The sequence below is a fragment of the Halyomorpha halys genome, unplaced genomic scaffold (assembly GCF_000696795.3).
Source record: "Halyomorpha halys isolate HHAL.00 unplaced genomic scaffold, Hhal_1.1 Scaffold1441.1, whole genome shotgun sequence".
NCBI classification, from domain to species: Eukaryota; Metazoa; Arthropoda; class Insecta; order Hemiptera; family Pentatomidae; genus Halyomorpha; species Halyomorpha halys.
In genome coordinates this window covers 306,109-328,441 of record NW_027112132.1, presented here as the reverse complement: position 1 = coordinate 328,441, position 22,333 = coordinate 306,109, and the positions used below count along the sequence as shown (strand labels likewise).

Below are 22,333 nucleotides of genomic sequence, written 5' to 3'. Positions count from 1 at the left end.
TATGCATATAAGAGAATTTAATTATCTTTTAAATTACAATTAATATTGTTTCAGATGTTTTTCAAGTTATTCGATATACAATATTTGTTTTGTTTTTTTTAATAATTTTCTTTTTTAAATCGCTTAAAATGAGTCATTTTGAAAACCCAGCCTTATTAGACTTCAAAAGCTATAGAAGAACCGCCTTTAAAAATGTATGATTCATTGGAATTATAATGGTAAGATTACGGTCACGCACCTACAGAATCTTTACATTATACCCTTATTGCTCCATTCATATGTATAGCCTAAAACGTTTCTTTAAAAAAAAACAATATATCTAACACAGAAGAAGTTTTTCCAATCGGAGAGTTCCAGTAGTTCTGCAGATCAGTGCCTTCAAACGAAATCTTTAAATACAGTTATAATATTTAATATTATGCCTATATAATATGGTATTATAAACAGAGTTTTTATGAATAGGATTCACTTCGAAATACATTTTATTTACTTACATCCCTTACACTTATATGGTATAAGGATGATAATGGAGTTGAAAGCGGCCCATAATTCTATTATTTTCTTTCTGGTGATTGCCCTACGTTATTTCCAGGTGGACTATTACTATAATCTTGTCCGAAAAGGAAAATCAAAATGAATGAAAATGACATAGACCATGCTCTTGAGTCCGTCAGGGCAACCGAGGGCGTAGTTGTCAATTATTGAGTTCCATTGCGTGAAATTGCTAGTGTCTTACTGGTTTTCTCCTAGGTTGTTGGGTTGATATAATTTTATAAAAAAAAATGTAATAAGTTTGAAATTGTGTTTATCCCCTGTTAATAAAATTTCATTACAGTCTCTCTAACCCTAAATAATTAATACCAGGATTAAGATCAACCAATCATTAAGATTACTATAGGATAAATATATATTTGAGGATGACAATCCGATTGTTGATCCAAAAAGGAAAAATCTATTTATTAGTAACCAATAAATAATAATAAAGCCCTGCTTCATCAGAGCTAAATGAAAACAAGATACAACAAAAAAGGGAAGGAAGTAAAAGAATATAAATATTAATGATTAGAATAATTATTGATAACAAGTTCAATAATTAATGATAGAATTGAAAATTTACCATCGGAATAATAATTAGTGAAAAAATTATTATTAGAAGATAAATGACAAATATGGTAAAATTAAAAGAAGAAATGAATATTGAGGATATAAATAAGGTGTAAATATGGTGTTCAAGGGGTTGAAGGTTGTTATTCAAGGGGACTGAAAAATACAGGTAAATTGATAAATAAAAGAATAATATAAGATGCTAACTTGAACCTGACTGAGCAAATGTAGAAAGTAGAAACAGAAATCGTATTGTTGGGAGGCTGTGGCATAGTGAGCAGTGTAAAGGAAAATTTATATTTAGAGTGATCAATCGAATAAAAGATATACATAAATGTATAATATTATAATATATATGGATATAAGTGAAAACAAAAAAAAAAGGGGATGAAAACAATCATATAGAATAAATAAATAAGATAAACAATTTAAAGAAAGATAACGATTTAGAATATTAGAAGGAAAACGATAGACATTAATTTAAAAACATTTGTAATAATGAAAAACAACATATGCATATACATTGTACTTGTATCTATTATTTAACTTTAAAATATTTGTACAGTTGGTTGAGACAATCTTTTAATAATGTTTTTGTTAAATTCTACTGTTTTTTTTTTCTCTGATTAATTTCTCTCTAGATGACCTATTATTACATAATTTATGAAATATTTTAAGTTATTGACAAAGCTTAACATGAAAATATTTCAACATTTATATTTATATAATTAATATAAAATATTATATAAATGAAATCTTACTGAAAAGTGAAATTCATAATTACAAATAAAAATATGTATAAAGAAAAAAAAAGAAGTAATTTATTTTGGAGTTTTATATTGTTAATGGCAATAGTACATAGTAAAGGTTCTACTTGACTTCTCTGTGATTTTTTCTTTTATTGTTTTCAACCGTGTGCATATCTATTTTTATGATGATGCTTATCTAGAACGTTTTCGGAAGAATTTATCAGTATGTTTATTTGTTTAATTTTAATTACTATTTCAAAGAATAACATAAATAATTATATAAAATATTGTGGGTGTGGATAACACCTCTATTTGAGTAATGCATAGTTTTTTTTTTTTAACATTAGTGCTGGTTTTCACATCTTCCCTTGAACAGTTCCTTTGATTGCAATGTATTTCAAAACTTTTTATTGTTCGTTGGTGCCTTGCTTACTCAACATTACGGCATAACTGGAAAGCAAACCTTCCTCTACAAAAGAAGATTTGCCTTTTACTTATTTCCTTTTTTCTTTTCATTAATTCATTAAAATTTTTAGTTAAACGATAGTTGACCTATGATGTAGATTGTAGGAAGATAGTTCGGGTAGCGATCTATAAAGGTTAGAGGTGGAACAAGTGATATGTTAAACTATATTAGAGCGGTATGGAAGGCTTTTAAGTTGCTAAAAAAGGGGAGAAAGTTTATTATAGGATTTTAGCCCTAAACGTAAGTTGGTAATGGTAAGTTATAATGATTTTTGTATATTGTCAGAGAGGATGGGGATATAATAAAAATAAAAACGAAAACGTTCTAGATAAGTATCATCCTGAAGTGAATGAAAATTTTATTATTTATTTTAATACTGTTATGATTTCAGGATCTCTTTTTCAAATAAAACCATCTTAACAAAATTTTAATTTACCTGTGTGTAGAAAATTAGATTTGTTTTTATTGAACCATAAAAATATTTTGAAAATATGTACATTTATGGGACTACAAGCATGAATGGATATAATTTTTATGATTAGACTTTTATTCACCGAATGCGACGTTGAGGAAATATTTTAACTGGGAGTTTAAGAAGATAAATATGCTCACGGTCGAAAACAAAATCCCAGAGGAGTCAAGTAAAATCGTAAAAGGTTTAGTACATACTCGTGTCATTAGCGATATAAACTACTCCAAATCAAAAAAATAATTATTTTTCCAAATTTATGAATCATTTCTTTAACAATTTAGTATTCAATAAATGATCAAGAGCATAACCTAAATTTTTATTAGCAAAATTGTTATATTTAGATTAGATTAGAATACAGATTTATTCTGGGCGATCGACTTGGTTATTAGGCCCTTTTTACTTTATTTACCTTCTTGACTTTGACATTTGATTGATGAATATTTCTAATGTAGGCTGTTTTCTTTTAGGAATTATACTAGTCGATAATGATTAATCGATATTATTTTATAATTATATAATATTAAATATAATATAATATTATATTATCGATATTATTTTATTTAATCGATAGGTGATTTATATTTTAGAATACAGTTGGGTTTCTTTGAGAACTTATGTGATTTTATCTATGGAATCTGCTAAGTCTTTTAGAGCCAATTCTCTTCAACGAGGTATTTTATTATTTTTTAAGCCTTGATGAAATGATAAGATTGTTATATTTATAACAATATAAATATATTGTTATATTTATAAGACACTTTTGCAAAATAAAAATGTTAGTTTTTGTATAAATTTTACAATATTTTTTTCATCATTTAACAGTCCTACCATAGTTTACAATACATTTTTATATTATCTTATAGTTCTACCCTAGTTAATAACATTTTTTTTTTTTGGTGAAGCATTGTCATTTAGGGTAAAACGTTGCCTCCCCCCCCCCGCTATTTAAACTCCCCACATTGTTTATGCAAAGAATATTTTTTTCAACTGTTGGATCCCCTTCGAGATCTGCTGTTGCCATGGTACACTGAGCACACCGACGCAGAAGGAAGACGTGGATCAGTTTCTTATTAGAGTAGAAGTAGCTATTAGCTATAGATATTAGCTATCTATGACTGTTGCTATAATGACGGGCGTGGGAGCTGTGCCTCGACTCTTTGTCGTTGGTCCTTTGTGGCCGCCTCCGGTTCCCACACCCGTCTTCTCTAGTCTAGCAAGTTAGAGCACGGAGCAAAAAACACCAGCAGTCGATCGGTTTAATTCCACATCCTCACCTTCATCTCGCTGGGAAAACCATTGGACTGGAGGTTCTGGAATCAAGGATATTTCTTGGATGAAATGATGATGCAAATTGCTGTTTTATGGTTCTTTTCTTAACCTTATTACTTCATTTTTTTTTTTTTATCATTGTTAAATCATGTAGATTTATTTATTTTTTGTAACCTCTATTCCAATATATTTTGTTTATAAATTTCATTATTTTGAAAAATTTATAATTACATAAAGTAAACTGGAAGAGTGTGCTGGCTAAATTCGCGGGATTCAATAAGTTTTTTTACTCTTTTCCCTATAGGATAGTCGTGTATTTTACATATTACAGTTTCGTGTATAAATAGCCATATTACTTGCCTAAACGATTTATTAAATTTTGATCCGAGTATTGATATTAAAGGGGAAAAAATATATATATACTAAAAACAAAACGAAAAAAAAAAAAATGCAAAACAGAAAATAAGAAAAATCAAATGACAATTAAAATTATATACATTGAATAGAAGAAAAATAGGATCTTAACCACCACAAACTTAAGATGGTATTTGAGGGTTCATATAATTGAAGTCTATGGTAGACCCCCCGTCGAATCGGACCTTCCCTGTTTGATAGTAGAAGAGAATTATCCCTTCTTCAAGGAGTTCATTTACGGGTGGAAGGAGGTGGTGGGCCCCACTCATTTCACGATGGGAAGGGCTTGGACCAAACATCGGCGAGCCACCAGAAGATGAGGAAGCTGACCCAGACTGAGACCAGGAGCCTGGTAACTGCAGGAGGCACCCAGACGGATTCAGTGGACAAGGTGCAGTTCCATCAGTAAGGCGCTAAACCTAGCGTAAAAAAAAAAAAAATTAATTGAATAATTAATAAAAGAGTAAAAAAAAAAATGGTGATCCTTGGGAGCAGTGGCATATGCAAACCCCAGAGCCATACCCCAATGCTCCCGCACCCCGTATGCCAGAGATGGCAAGGGAGGGGGATAAAAAAAAAAAAAAAAAAAAATGGTAGACTATTATAGGTTGAGTATATTTTAGCTGAAATTTTGTGTATTTGGAAAATTTTCTAGGGCCTGACCAAGTGTCCCCCATCATGACATAGATTAGTGTCGTCCTGTTGTTTACAGTTACATATTCTGTCAAAAGGGTTCTTGAAAAAATATATGTAGATAAAAAAAAATATTTGATCTGACAGTATAGCCCAATTTGTCGTTAGGCTCTATTATTTCGTCCCGGTCTTGGTGACAAATAGTACAAAAATAGAAGAAACAACTTTTAATTAGTAACCAACGTTTCGCTCCACTAAGCAAGTCTGCTTCAAGGCTGAGGAAATGCTATTCGGATCATTTTCTTACAATATTAATGTTTTTATTTTGATTAAAAAAATAAAATAAATGTTTTTCATTATTCTTAGATTAGCGCATTCTTAATATTTAAATTATGGTTTTTATTGTTGTAGGCTTACACCTAATAACTAGATACAGTTTTTTCCTATTTGTTTTTTTTTAATATACGTAATTCAATCTTATCCATGCTTGACTTTACACATTTAAGTGCACTGGATAACATATTTTTTTTATTCTGAGACACTTCCCTTTAGAATTAAAATGCAAAGATAATATATATATATAAGTATATAAGAGTAACAGATAAAAGAACAAAATAATTAATACATAACAGAAAATTAAGAAATCATAAGTAAATTTTAAGTCTTTAAACAGGAAAAAATAAACTTCTGATATTAATAACATAAAAAAAATTAATACTTACTAAAAGTATAAATATTTACAGGATTAATAAGTGATATTATAACATTCTTCGGTAAAGAATTATATAAGATTCGACCGCATCCTGCAATATATTAGTTATAAATTTTTAGGTTTTTTCTATATTATTTTTATTGTGTATTACTTTTATCCATTTTAAAAATAATTTTTTAGAACTGAACTAGGCATTTTACTTTATAATTTTCTTTATAACTTTATAAGCTTCAGATCGAAACTGATTATGTCAATTTTCTGACAAAATTTATTTTGTAATGAAGTAAATTATTTATGGGTAAATAATTTATGATGTTAAAATGTAAAATTTTTTTTGGATTTTATTCCTTTCTTCCAACTGATTTAAAGAGTTTTTAAGTTTGTAGTTCACTGCAAAATGAATTTTGATCCACTTTTTTTCTGTATAAAAATTTTTCGATTGACAAAATTAGGAATTGGAGAAGATGGTCGGGGGGAGGGGAGGGTGCGGACAGCAAAAAAAATATAAATAAGCAATAAATGATTTATTCATGTCGACGTTTTGACCTTAGTTTCAGGTCTTCATTAGGGCTCTGAAACAAAAAGAGATTACAACCATCATTTTGAAAAACATAAAATTGAAAGAAATAGTATACTAACAAATTTGGAATTAACTAATATAAAATAGTTGAATGATGACCATGAAATTAGACAGTATTGATAACAGTAAAACATGAAGTATAATATTATATAGGTATGTATAAGAATAGACAAAGTGTATTTTGGTCTGGAGCTCATCATCTGGGAATTTAACCATCGATATATCATTGAATCGACTAATGTTAAATGTATTTGTTGTTGCTACATGGAATGCTGAACGTACCTTACATATTTTTGTAGTTTAAAGTAATGATTATTTACTCTGCACTCTTGATAAAGCTTTTATCAGTGAATCAATTTCGCCTTCTTATCGAATTAATTGACATCATTCAATCTCTATCATGAAAATTTATTGATTTGTGGGTTACAAATTCGGCCGATGAGACAGTCTTCTTCAAATTCTTTAGATTACTTCGATCTATTAAGATTTATTATTAACATCGCAAACTTGTTAATACTTAGCTCTGTCCAGTTTACTCATTTGTAATTATTTACTTCGCCATTTGGATTGGGAGCTTTAATTTGTAATAGAATTTATTATTAAATAGATATTCTTATATATTACTATGCTATGAATCCGAAAGAAAGAGTTAACAATCTTAAAGACCAGTTAATAACTATCTTACCGATGCCAATTTAGACGTGACTATTACATGAGAATGATGAAATCAGTCTAAAAATGATTCCAGATCGAGGTGGCATGTACATACATCACTCCAAGAGAGTTTAACTTATTAACATACGAATTTTCGTTCCCAGTAATTAATTTGTAATCAGTTTAGCCAAGGATTTACTTTTTATTTGTATCTTAACCCATTTTCATAAAATGATTTGTTAATATTGGTTCTTCTTTGTTGAGGTCAGGAAATAGAAAATATTTTTTGTCATCAGAATCGAAAATTTTACATTTTAGATATAAAATAACGTAGTGGATTCTGTGTACGTTTATTAAGATGTGTCAACATATTTCTTTTCGGACATAATTGATTAACCGTTTATTCAGTTCAGGTGCTATTTTCAGGAATTGTGCGAATTGATACCATATCAATTTCCCCCGAAAAATATTATTTTAGAAATAATACAAGTTGCTATATAAATATCAATAACTGTATATAAAAAATCAACATCAAATTGGTTTATGATACTCTTTTATCCATTTTTCGCCAATTATTATAGAGGCTTCAACTTTTCTTTAAATGAATCATCATGATATTTTTAAACCACTCAATTGGCATAATTTGATTACAGAATATTCAGTGCTAATGCAAGTTACATTATGTTCCTGCATTTTTTATGTCTTTATCTTAATTTTTAATAAAATTTGTTATATCTTACATCGATAAAGCATTTTTCTAGAGCTCGAATTCTCACTTTTAAAAATGAAAATCGTTGATGAAAAAGATGTTAAACAATATGCAATTTCTGGGGGATCCGGAACTATGAACTGTTTTCAGACGTAATTACTAATTCTTGTCACAGACAGCCTTCATTCCACATTATTTCTGGCTTCTAACCAGAATTCTGACTAATTTGTTTGTCAACGATTTCTTGCGTCAGCCCGGTATTGCTCATTAATTTTAGGAAGAACTCATTCACAAATTTTCGTTGCGTACAGTTGCCCCTAATACTTAATTATAACCAATTTTCCCAATACAAGTTTTACATTATATTTTTAATTTATCAATGTTTATCATAATAATATTTTTTGTGTATACCTTTCATCAGAATTTCATGATTTTTTAAAATAAAATCCTTATTTATTTTAAGAACAATGTTCATAACTAGGGACCGGATTTCTGTGCAATTGCATGTTTTGTTCCCTGTCTCTGAATTCCGCTACACCTCAACAGATATTCGAATTAGAAAAGACATTTAATTAACACTATTGTATATTGAACGAAATTGCATGTTTTACTTTTTTTTTTTTACTTTTATTTAATGATTTAACTAAATTTCATTTATTTATACTAAGATTTTGATATTATGCAAGCCAATATTTATTTATTTAAATTTCATTTTATTATTTTTGAATTGTTTATTATGAAGAGTCGAAATCAATTAAACAAAAAAAAAAAAAAGAACAAGTGACAAAAGTTCTTAGAATGGTATTAACTGGTGACTTCATGTAACTATGAAAAAGTCTCTCAGGAATAAGCTTGTTATTGTTTTAGCTCCACCTTTAATTTTACATTCTTCCACGTAGTAGTCATTTTTCAACTCAAAAGTAAACATAGGAATATATTATTAACCAACTTTTTAAAGTTTCTCTACATTGACGTATTAGTCGTTTGATTTTTGTTTATTGCAATATTCGTATGGTAATACACAATTGAAAAACTAAGCGGTAGAACATGCCATAGGAAACATCAGGGAAAATTGAAAAGATAATTTTGCTTGAAAGAATATTTTGAAATACTGCTTTCTACGTAGGTCCCTGCACATTTTTATAAAACATAAAATTGAGGTAGTTTTAAGAAATTGAAAATTGAATTCTAAACTTCATAGTAAGAATATAATATATATCACTGAATACCATTGTTTTCCTCATAGCTCTTCAATTATGTACAGGATATTAGGTTTTTAATCAGAGTAGTTTTTTATGTATGTTTGCATAAATGTGGGTAACATTTAGAGTGTTTAATTTGATTCAAACAAGGTTAGGTAAGCTTACTACGTATTAATATTATAAATCACACAATGAAGGTGATCATTGCAGAATTTGGGTGTTTTATTCACATTTTGGGTTTTTTACTGCACGTTTTTCAGTTTTTACTGCACATAAAATATTTTTAAAAATTTATTTATTGATATTAACAACTGGACATGAAATACATCAAGTATATTTAAAATAATATCTCAATGGTATGGTACAATCATGTACCCATTGGTAGCGCTCTAAAAACATGTTTAAATATAAGGTCTCGAGGCCATCTTCTTTTCAGACGCCTCGGAGGATTGTCTGGAATTAAAGAGGAAGCAAGGTTAGAAACTAATGGGTTTGAGTGGTTAGGGAGTTTATAATGGAAGGATTGATATCTGGTTCGGTCTAGATCGGTTACTTAGGGAACATTAAGGTCTTTATGGATGATTTTATTTGTGTTTAATGCTATATGTTAATGATAATAGGATTATCATCATATCATTATAGCATAGGATACTAAGGATCTTACGAAGGCTTTTGGATTGTCAGAATTGGATACGAGAGGGATTTGAAGGTTTAGTGGAGCACCAAAGTTCAACTCCGTATGTCCAGATAGGTCTTATTATTGTCATGTAGATCAGTCTTTTGTAATAGAATTTTTTTTTCATACGATGATATACCTTATGCTAATATTTTGGGGTATAATTGATGTAATTTCAATAGTTCCATGATATTATCAATTAAGTACCTTGAGTCTTTTAGTTCAACTATCTCTACAACGTGGTATTGTATTGTTTACAAAAGCTTGATGTAGTAATCTACATTCCTTTATTACATGTCCAATAGCTAATCGGGACTAATATTTTGGTTGGTCCTCTTTTGTAATTAAATAAAGTTATAAGAGTTGATATGACCATTCCTTATCCTGATCACAACCAGTACTTCTCTCCGCTTCCTCTTGCTGTACCCACTAGTTCAATAAAAAATACTACTTTAATATTTTTTAATTTGTTAGTCATTGGAATTTTTGCCCACCTAGACTTTTTTTTATATGGAATTAGTGACGTCAGCTTCAGTAGATAGATGGTTCTGGATGAAAATCGCCATTCGATGAAGAAGCTTTCTGTTTTAATTAAAAATTGAAGTGGTATTACCTTGGCTAGTTACTAATTACATTTCAAGTCTCACTTATCTCTAGTTTAGTCGTTTAATCTATATATTCATCCCATTAATTGTTTCTTATCTCTTCTTAACTCAATAACTTCCGCCGGTATCGACGATTATACTATATCCTTTTTTATCTTTTGATGTTGCTATCTAATAATAGAATAGGATTTACTGGGAGCTAGTTGATAAAGTTTATTACTAGGTGTTAAGGCTGATTTCTTATCCACTATCACGACTCCTCGATATCTCTAAGTATCTATTGTTCCTATTTTGTTTGAACGTTTCCTTCCTTGTCAGTGGCCATAATTTTTCCCGTTTGTCCTCTTTACCTTTCGTTGTATTTGGTATTCCTTTGTCGTGAAAATTTCCCCTCTTTAACCTTTGAAGACTATAGCTGGCGGTCATCATTATAGGGCGTGCAGGCAGTTTCGGAAATGGTCAGAGAAATGCCATCTTGTTAATATAGTTCAGGAGAGCAATCAAGGTAATTAATTATTTTCGTCTTAAGAGATTTTATTTATTGTACCGATTAAACTTGAGATTAATGACCATTACTTCCTTTTTTTAAAAATTTTATTAGACTTCTTTTTTGACAAAAGAAAAACGAATAAAATAAAGTATAGTACACCATACTTTCTTCCTCACTCTTTATTTCTTTTAATTGTACAATATCTGTTATTACTTCTAAATAACAAATTGTTATTACTTCTAAATAAGAACTTTCACTATTCATTACTCCAGTAATAACATTTGCAATGCTACCGCTCGTTTATGTACAATATATTTATTTTTTTATTTACTACGTTTCCTTTTTTTACATAATTGTTTTTACAAATTTCTATGTATATTCTTATAGTGTTATTATACTTTACAATGTTTGTAGCTTGTTCTTCTTTAACCCTGATGACGCTCTGAAAAGTAGGGCAAAACGTCGGTTATTTTTGTACCTTTCTAAACCGCCACGAGGACTATTTTCCTTCTATAAAATTTGATTAAAATTTAAATAAATAAATATCCTATATATTATTTATTTCTAGTTCCAATTTAACGCTTTATATAATTACCCCGATTATTTACCTGGTATTGATTGGGCTGGGCGTCACTAAAAATCAAAATATTCAATCACGAATACGCCTACACTATCAGTAGGTCTGTCGCTTACTTGTATTTAAGATATCGAACTGTGCGAATTCTTCGAAATTTCTCTTTCGATTTTTAACAGATGCATAGCTTTTTTTGGTCATTATTTTGACATTTGCCTGCAAGAATAAATTTTAATCTATGATTAACGTCCTCTCCTATTCAGTAATCCCTTCACTTCAAATTTTGAATGATCAGTTTTCAAAATTGTTTCGGTAATTCATTTTTATTTTAGTATTACCATTATCAATCTAAACGTCTATCTTTGGTTATAACGTCGTTCACACTGACTGTTCAGTGATCACCTAATATAAGTGAATTAATTAATTAAGTATTAAGGTCTGTTCCAAACACCTCAACTGCGCATGTTTCGTACAGTTCTAGACAGAAGTGGTTGTTGGAACAGACTTTATACCTCTCCCAAGCGTATGAAATCAGATCCAAAAATGATCTAGAGATTAAAGTGGTCTGTTTAACATTTCAACTGTTTTAAAATAATGTGGTATAATAAATACCTTTATAATTATATGCCTTAGGATCTGAATTGCAAATGTTTCCACTGTTGGCCGAACGGAATACAGTCGAACTCTCCACCGTCCAGTGACCAACTCGAGGAGCGTACCGTTATCTTCTTGAAGAAGATCCTTTGTCCTTCTTTCTTTCTTCTCAATTCTACTATTTTCCCGTAATGATCTATTTTCCTAGTCCTTATTCAAGTTTAACCACAATATTTTTCCCAGAGTACTCCTTAATAAATAATAAATAAGTAATCCAGTAATGTTTCCTTTAAAACATCATATTAACTAATTGTAATGTTTAATAATTATTTATTTATAATCTATTAATTTTAACAAACCTAAAACACAAGCTATCATATTCACTAAAAGTTGACCGTCTACAATTCAAAATATTGTTGTACAATCCCTGGCTCATGTCTCAGTCGGTTAATTACATGAGCTTTGAATTTGACAAATATTTTGCATACTTCTAGCATATACCTAACGAATGCAATACAACCCGTTCATACAAACTATAGGAGACTCTGAGAAAATATCACTAAAAGGATAAACCCCCAAAACGTATCCTGATTTGTACAAAACTTGTTTATTGTATAAATTTTATTTTTCAACTAAGTTTATTATTCATAATTTATATGTATTTACTTTATTGCCTTTTTAAAATTATTTTTTCTTTTTATTGGATAGGTTTTTTATCTGACTGCTCATAACCTGCTCATTCTAATGTTTCTCACAGTTTAAAACTATAAATATGTAAAAAATAAAATTCAAATCACCTCACTGTACCATACAAAGTCATACAAAGGTATTTATATCTTAGCATGTGTCAGTATCTACACTGGGTTGTTATAGCCCTAAGATAATCTATACAGCAATCAATAACGACAATAAAAATAATTATGCATAATTATATTTAAGATTAATAGCAATCTTGATCGTTTAAAATCATAAATATTTTCAGAGTATTTACAGATGTCATTTTCATCAATTAAATAATTATGTTACTTTGGAATAATAAATATTTATTCCCCGAACATTCCTAGAAAATTAAAGGATTTTTTTAGCAATCTAGCTATTTTGAAAGTCCTAAAAGTTCAGTGTCATATTACCCCATTAGTCGTGATAGTCAAAATTTTTTAGGAAAAAAATGTCGACTAAATTCAACTACGGTCCAAGCTTGACTGTCAGATATAAATAACTTGTAATATTTATGGAGAAACATTAAAAAATTGAATTTATATTTTTTATTAAAATCTGGATGTGTAACTGCACTAGTTCGATATAAAATACTCAGTAAATATTCTTTAACTAAAAATAAAAAAAATGTATTTTATTCAACTTAGGTTCATATTGGACCAGCAGTTTTCGAAGTATAGGTGTTTAAGGGAAAATATTTTTAGCTAAATTGATATAATTAATAACTTTCCTCCGAATTAGTGCCTTAGCAGTTGAGAATTTTTCGAAATATAGATGTTTCTTGCAACATTCATGTAAAAATTCAATTTTTTAATGTATTTGTTCTTAAATATGAACAAATAGTATCAATCCGATTAAAGTAAGATCATTTCCTTAAGTGACAACTTACTTTCGTCACTCTCGAGATATTACACGTAGTAGTCAGATTTCGTCGATATATTTGTTTGAAAAAAAAAAAAATTTATTTAAGCACAGTTTGCTCATAGAGTCTGGAAACATCTGTATACCATTTAAAAAGATGGAGTTCATCTAATGATTCTAGAGAGACGTCAAAGAGATTATTGAAGTCAGAAAAAAATGATCATGTTGTCCTTCAATACGGTGATTGATACTTGTTCATAAAATTTTTCGATGTTGATTTTGTTTTATTATTTGCTACTTTATTATTTTTGTATAATCTTAATATTTATTCTATATTAATTTTAACATAGTTTGTTGATTGTTTTTTGTAAATTTAAATTTGTTACTTAAATATCTTTCATATATTTTCTCATATCTCTATCACTATTTTATCCATTATTCTATTAAAGACACATTGGGTTGAAGCCAAAATATGAAAAGGGAAAAAACGAAGGAATAGAAAAAAAGAGAGAAAGGGAAAAGGATATAAAAGGAGGGCAAAAAAAAAAAAAGAAACAGTAGGAAAAAAAGGGGAAAAAAATCATGTTTTAATGTTATATATTGCTAATGTTTATAATTATTGCTTTATTATTATATTCTTGTCTAGGCTTATTTATCGTAAGATTAAAAATAGTGTCTGATTGGACTAAAAGAAGTATGCTTTGTGATTTTTTTTATTAGCAACCCAATGGTGTTAGTCAGCACAACTTTGTATTTTAATAAAGTTTTTCCTTCCTAGACATATAGTATAATAATGGTGTTGATTATTTTTTCGGGACTTACGGGATATCACACTTTGAGTTTCGATATGGTATACTTGTATTTTCATCATTTCAACTTGATTTGTTGAATGCAGATATGTTGGATAATTTTTAGTAGTCTTTTGTCAAGATGAAGGCTTCTCTTAGGGCTGTTCAATAGTTCCTTCAACAATCTGTGGTACAACAACGGATGTGGTAGATTTACAGTGGTTGTGTGTGCGATTGTCTAAAATTTCTAATTATTAAAATATAATTTAAATACTGATTAATTTAAATTCCTTACCTTGCACATATACGACGTAATAATTAAAGTCAAATTAAATAAAGAATTTAAAAAAGTGTTACAGTTGTGATTACCTAATTAAATGCTATTTGTGATTACTTTTCTGATATAATTTCCTGTATTTAATCTATTATATTTAAAAATCTATATATAATGTGGTTTATTACACTTTAATACTTCTAAAAATATAATATTTTTTATACCTATTTATATTATTTTCAAAAACATCAATTACACTTGATAAGTTAATTCCATAATATTCTATAATATATGTGATATTTCTAAAATATTTTTTCTTTCAAAGATTTCTTTTTCTAGAAAGTTTTCTAGATTTTAATATTCATCAGTTTTATTAAAGCGGATTGTTAAATTTCGGATTATTGGATAAACAATAAGAGCCCTGTTTCAACATTTATTTTAAATTTATTGGTAAGTACTACAAAAAAACTACTTTTCAAGCTATTTCATAAATTATTGTAAACCTTTATTATTTAATATTAATTACTATATATTATTATTACGAACGAAAGAAAACTAAAAAAATATTTTGTCATCTGCCGAACCTTTCACCGCTTAATAATTAAAATTAATCATTTAAAAAATTGATTAAAATTATAACTAAATATTATGTATGAAAAATGTGTGAAAATGACTCATTTTCAAAGTCCCTTGGTTTCATTGTTTACGTCTCCATCACAACAGCTCAACAGCTCTGACGAAGAAGTACATTGTGGGTCAAAACGTTTGCTGTCCAATCAATAGTTGAAAACTAGTTTTGTTCTTCTCGTCGTAATAAATTATAATTAATTTAAATCATAAATGTTACTTATTGTTTCATTGAACTCTTGTTTATGGGAGAATTTGAAAATGTTTTATTTTTCCAAGGCCATTGTAGGTTTTATTTAGTATATTTTAAAATTTTCTTTATTGTTTCGCTTACTTTATTTGCATTTTATTAATTAAATAACTGCTTACAATACTCATTGTATTTTTTATCTTTTTAGCTTTCATAAACACTAAAAAAACAAAACAATTAAAATTGTATCGTCATACAATTGTAATATTGATATTAAATTTTATATTATTGGGAGATAGATTTAAGAATAATATTTATCAAGACATATTTGTTAATTAACCACTATTAGTTAACTTCAATTTATTATCTATTTACTTATTTTTTAAAAATTCTAGTTATTTTTTTTAAAAATTCTTTTATATTAAAATATTTCAAATGTCCTTCATTCACCTTATAATAAACTAAGAAGCATTCTGTCCTTTCAATTTGTTCTACTTAAAATCATCCTCTTAATAGTACAAGAGCCGAAAAAAAGGCAGTTATCTCAGCCCAATTTTTTATTACTTTAATGAAAACTATGTATAATTACTATTCGCAATGAATCTGCCAAGTATAGGTAGGGGAAATAAAAAATGGCGGCTGTATCAAAACGTTAAAAATAATTAATTTTTTATTCGGAGCTCTTCTTTACAACTATCCACAACAATAGAAAATCTAAGAAAGCATCATTTAAAGTAGAGTAAATGTGCTAAAATGTAAGCTCTAATAGAGGTATTTACGTTCAATAGTTCTCGAGATACAGCTTTTGAAAAACCAACATTTCATAAAAATGTTGTATGGAACCTACTGAAAGATCAGTAGTTAGTGAATTTATTTTGACAAATCTAGATCTCAATAACCAAATTAAATATATTTATTTATATCTTAATAAATAATAATAAAGTAGTTTATGACCTTTACTTTTGTAGGAGTAGTAGTTTTCGTGATATTTGCTAAAATAAATTATTTACAGTTATTACACCACCTCTTCATGGGTTGTGGTGGTGCAGATGTAATTTTTTTTTATTCAAAATTTTACCTATTCTCAATTTTTTTTTGGGTCGTTTATATATAACAATATATAATTTCATATTTTAAAAACGATTTTTTAAAACTTATATTGATGTCAAAATATATAAATTGAGAGGTAAATTTAAAATATTTCAATTATCAATTAAAATTTATTATTTCTTTAACTAAATTAGAATCAAATTTTAAGTCACCTTTCTATTAGTCTCCAGAACAACAATGTTGTTTTTTATTGGTAAATTATCCATTTTCCTCCTCTTAACTTTTAAACTTACATGTAATTTCATATTATTATTCAAGTTATTACTTTTGCACGCGCTTATAAATATTATTTTAGTTTAAACGTCGCGGTTCATTAATTATTAAATTCCCTTACTATGTTAATAATTTACCATAGGGCCCTGGACGGAATGGCGTGCAGCCGCGAAGGCTAGGACCTGCCCTTCCTTGCGATAAATATTGAATGGACCCGGCCCTACGGTAATTTCAAGGACTGGCACATTTTAAGAACATCATTTCGATCAGGAGAAGGTCAAATTTTAATAAGTTCTAAATTGTGTATCAGAAGGTCGTTTGTGGCTCATTGTACTTAACATTTCATCTTGAGTGTAAGTAATAATAATTGCAACTAGGTTACGTGGCTATTTTGCTATTATTTTCTATGAAAGATGTAAGAGTAATATTAGAACTCTTTAATTTAGTCATCTGTACTATCAGTGATTAATTTTTCTATTAAATATATTAATAATAATTGCCTATTATAACTTAATTTAATTCTTTAAATAGGGTTTTCAAGGCTCGATTGACGCCAGCAACAAAGAGTTTTGGGAATTTCAAAATGAAACTCGGTTGGTTTGTGCCATGGTGAATGAATTTCTTCCTCAATTCTTCTCCAATTCACTGTAAAATTTTCAATGAAAAGAGATATTTTCAATGAAGGATGCTCATCTATAATCTAATTTTAATTATTTTTGATCCGAAGCTTAAATTGACAAAAATCTTAACTAATTTTTCAAAAATATTTTTTGAAGACCTTTGCTCAAAATATGCGGAAAACCGAACAAACTTAAAAAAAACTCGAATTATAATGAAGGATTCTTGTAGAAAATTCTCGAACCATTTTGGTCTCTACTTTTGTTTACACCGTTTGCACACCCAAAATCATAAAATATTGTTCGCAGATTTTGGTGATTTACGTCTTCGGGAGACGGTGGCTTGGATAAGTAATTGAAGTCGTTATAAAATTATGTTCTCCGTGATAATGTATCTCATTAGAAATTCAGGAGTTAAGTGCGCTGGAGAATAAATAGAAGTTACTAAGTGGACTTAACTACCAAATGAATTTTGTTAACTATAGCTCAAACAATTTGAGTTTGACTTGAATGAACACGTTGGCCCCATAGGTAAGTTATTGGTAAGTCTTAGACAAAGTGGGGGTTCCGAGTAATTTTAGATAAGGGGCCCCTTCAGATTAGAGGTATAATTTTTTCAACTTCTTTGAATTAGCAATAGAAGTAAACTATGTATGTACCAGTTAAAATCATTACTTTATTTCATATTTTAAATGTAATAAAAACAATTTTTTTCTCAGAATATTTCAAAAATATGTATAGTAAGCATTTAAGACCATTCTTGATTTTTAATAAGTAAAATCATGAATTACTTCTTCAGAGTCTATTTCTTTGCTGCTTAATGAATTCTGAAGCAATTGTACCTCTTCTTAATTCATTTCAATTTATCGATTAGGATTTAGAGGGCCTTGCAGAACGCTCTGAGCCCTTGGTGTAAAGATGGCGCTGGTTTACCTCATAATATAGTTTTTGTATTAACCTCTTAGTACCTCCGTGCGGCACACCCAACCTTTATTAAGTATGTACCTTTCATTCAATGGGATGACCTAGCAGTTGGTCAAGATACATTCTTTCCCAATTACCGAACCCATGAATTGTATAGTGGTTCAGATCTTTTGAGTGAATACTGAATGAAAAAATGTTATTTACCGTAATTTTTTTTTTTTTATACATATATCTAACAATTAATCTGATCTTCTAGAAGCTATGTTTATTTACACGTTTACAATGAAGAAAATATTTACAAAATTTTCATTATCCTCCACTAAACAACCTTTATTCTTTGGTGGTTATATTTTTTATATGTCATAAAATTCTCATTACCGCTATTTTATAACTAATTTTGAAGAGATTGATAAGGATATTGACTTGTTACAGGTGGAAGGAGTGATAACGAGTGATATCTGGAGGGGATGGTCTTCTACAGCAGTCGACGATGTCTGATCAGGATATCCACAACACGGCTAATTACGGTAAGTTGTCCATATTTACATACATATACATTAATTAATAATCTCTATAAAAGTATATAGTTTCGCGAATAATTTGTTTATTCCTCTTTAATTGTTATTTAAATATAATAATAATAATATAACTTTCATAAACCATCAATGAGTGCATCGTTGCCCTATTTGAGGATCCCGTTCAATTACAATTTTCGAATAACGTGTTTACGTCATTTTGATTACAGGGGCGTCGCTACAATACTTTGTAGAGAAGAATTTTTAATTTCCTAACAATTTTGACCAGATTATACAGCTATATAATTTTTTGGTTTTGAAATTATCATTTAGCACATCCTGATGTTGAAACTTCAATAATAACTTACCTGTTATTCTTGACTTCAAAATTAATTTTTTCCATTTAAACCCAATATTAGATAAATATAAAACCCCAATTTCTTAACATATTATTTTATTTATTTTTATAAAATATTTTACCACTACGTTTAAATTTTAAAGCAGGTTTTTAAATTGTAAAATATCTCAGCTTTTTGAGTTATCAAATAATTGTTTTAAGATTTTTATTCGAAATATTGTAATTTTTAAACTGCGGTCTTCCTAGTATTGACGTTTTGAAATCACTCACTGAATTTCTTGGCCTTGCTTTTTAGAATCTTTACCGTTGATTCCAACCGTATTTCTGGAACAAATGAATAATGTTAGGCATTTTGCGCATGATTAATTGTTCTTTGACTAATTATGGAATAAAGGTCTCACTAGGGTGAGCAGTTTAAAAGCTAAAGGTCAGGAATTGAAAAATTATTTAAAAAATTTGGGGAGGGGGTTCTCCCTCCAACTCAGCCTGACTTACAACTTGGTAGTTGACAAATTTGAGATATTGTTAACATCAAACGAACAAATTAATACCAATTGCAGCTTTTCAACACTAACTTCCAACTGGAATCTCAGGTAAACATGGCCTGTATTTGAATTAAAATTAAATCATATGCTGGTATGACGTTGTATCTTACAATTTTCAAATTTTACTTAAGAAACTGAAATATCGGACTCCTTTGATGTTTTTTTTAATGTTATCATTTGTGTCATATTCAATGTTATTCCAGTATTTTCAGCAATATTATCATTAAATCATATAATATACACTTAAATAAGCAATAATTTCATTTAAGTATTATAATAAAAAAATTGTAACACATTATTACAGTTCATAATGTCCTCTAGTCCTCACATGGTGATTTTGTCCTTAATTTACAATATTTTATGATTTGTAAACAATGTAAATTCTTTTATTATATTTGCATATAGCGTATATTATATTCCACTATTCGATCTTTGGCAGGCCAATATAATTCACATTTTTGCCATATCGGTCTTCCAAGATTTTTTATTAGTTCTTTGTCAACGAAAAATATTTGATTGATGTAAAAATGTAAACATCAATTGATATCTCTTACTACGCCAATAAAAAATTTTCTGTCACTTAATAGAGCATCTCTATGGAATAAAATTAATGTCTAAACCTTTTGGTAATATGAAAATGTTTGAATAACACAGATATTTTGATATTTGAATTATTTCATTTAAATGGGTGTCCGGTTTACAATGGTACTATGACTATAAAATAAGTGAATCGTTGCTACCTCTGGGTGAATATTTGAAAAATTAAATAAAAAAAAAACATTTAAAAGTAAAATGATTTTTTTTTTCTAAATTTACAAACATGTCTAATGATAAAATATTGTTTATGTGGAATATGCGATCTATGGACACTTTAAGCAAGCAATTGATTGTTAATATAAATTAATAAATTGGCAAAGATTAAACGTTCTGGGAATCTTAAAACAATTGATATTCCGTCCTCCACACATGTTGAGTGTGAATCATACTTAAACGATATTTTCTTATCGCCTATTGATTATTTTGCAATGCAATATCATTGTATGTTTTTTTCTGCTCTAAGTAGGTTCTATCACATTTACGTTCTACAGTATATATTTACTTATATGATATATAATTCCATATATGTATATACTACGAAAGCCAAGTATATAATTCCAATACTTGTCTTTCGAAGCGATGGATGTCGAAGCAAAAAAGATGGGCCTGCATATTAATGGGGAGAAAACGAAGATTATGTTATTGGGTAAGAAGCTACTGGAGAGTCGATTTGTAATGGGCCCCTACATTTTCGAAGTGGTAAGAAGCTTTTCTTACTCTATTGTCAATTCTATTTTTTGCTTTATTGTCAATGAGAACCAGTATGAAGAAGAAGGAGTTAAAAGCAGAATTGCGGCTGGAAATAGAGGCTATTTCTCCATTTTGAAGCTAATCAAAACCAAACTTGTTAGCCGTACAACCAAATTTATGGTGTACAAAACTTTGTTAAGGCCAATCGTCACATACGGTAGAGAAACGTGGACCCTATGCAATAAAAGCATTAACCTGGACACGTTTGAAAGAGTAACTCTGAGGAGGATGTTGGGGCACGTATGCGAGAATGGTAATTGGTGAAGAAGGAAAAATGGTGAACTGTTTTGGCTCTACAAGGAATGCAGCCTCTACTCGTACATCAGGATACCAAAGCTTAAATGTCTTGGCCTTGTGATGAGGATGAGCTAGGAAAGAGTGGATCATAAATTGTACATTTACGTTCCGGTTGGTGTGCGACGACGTCGTAGTCCGAAGGGCCGTTGGAGGGATGCTGTAGGGCAGGATCTGTGACAACTGAGAATCTCAGTTACCGTTACAGAAGATAGAGAAAGATGGTTAGAGGCTGTTGAGCAGGCCAAGGGCAGCTTCATTCGCCTGTTGTGCCAATAAAAGAAGAAGAATATATATTATTATTAAGAATAAATACTTATTTCATTGTTGGTCTGTTGATAAAAACAGGAATCGAATTATTCAGGGATTCTCATTCCTTCATATCGTTAAATAGATAAAATCTTTAGGAATACGATTGGGTAATAGAGATGGATTGTAGAGATTGGAAGGAATGAAGAATATAATTGGAAAGGATGAGATGAAAAATATACTATAATGTAAAATAGTAAGAAAAAGAGCTTCGTGACGAAAATCTTATTTTCACTTAATTTTTGTTTGAAAAAAGATTTAATTTTTAAATTAGAAATCGCATATATAAAGGGGAGAAGAAGAAAAGTTGAGAACTGCAAGAGGCAGTTTCTTGATCCCCAATTCAATTCACATGAATATATTTAACTCATTTTGGAGTTGCTATAGAGCTATGAACAACCACGGACGAAATGGTGGGGTAAAAATGTTGAGATTCCCAAAAGATGATTCACTAACTCAATTTTCATGAATTAAATAGGTGCTAAAATAAAAATCTTAAACAAATTTATAGCATTTCGATTTCTCCCTATTTTTATGCATAAAAACTACCTTAAAGATCGAATTTCAGCTAATTTGATCTAAAGAAGATGTGGCCAAAATTATTGGGGAAGCAATATGTATATATCTCATATTCCAAATACCTAAATGGACAAAATTTCCACCCTCTTCCAATGACCTTCAATACTGCAAGTGTATTGTTTCCGGAAAATAATAGTTGATCATTTACCATGTATATATATA

At 28.9% G+C, this 22,333-nt stretch overlaps 1 protein-coding gene across 1 annotated transcript in view; it reads left to right on the top strand.

The window, feature by feature from the left end:
• Ctl2 (Choline transporter-like 2) overlaps positions 1 to 22,333 on the top strand; it is an 81,730-nt gene that overhangs the window by 1,078 nt on the left and 58,319 nt on the right. The window contains exon 2 of the mRNA XM_067050166.1: positions 18,657 to 18,751. Within this exon, the coding sequence (XP_066906267.1) occupies positions 18,715 to 18,751 (37 nt within the window). The 5' untranslated portion in view covers positions 18,657 to 18,714. The remainder of the gene's footprint in view (positions 1 to 18,656; positions 18,752 to 22,333) is intronic.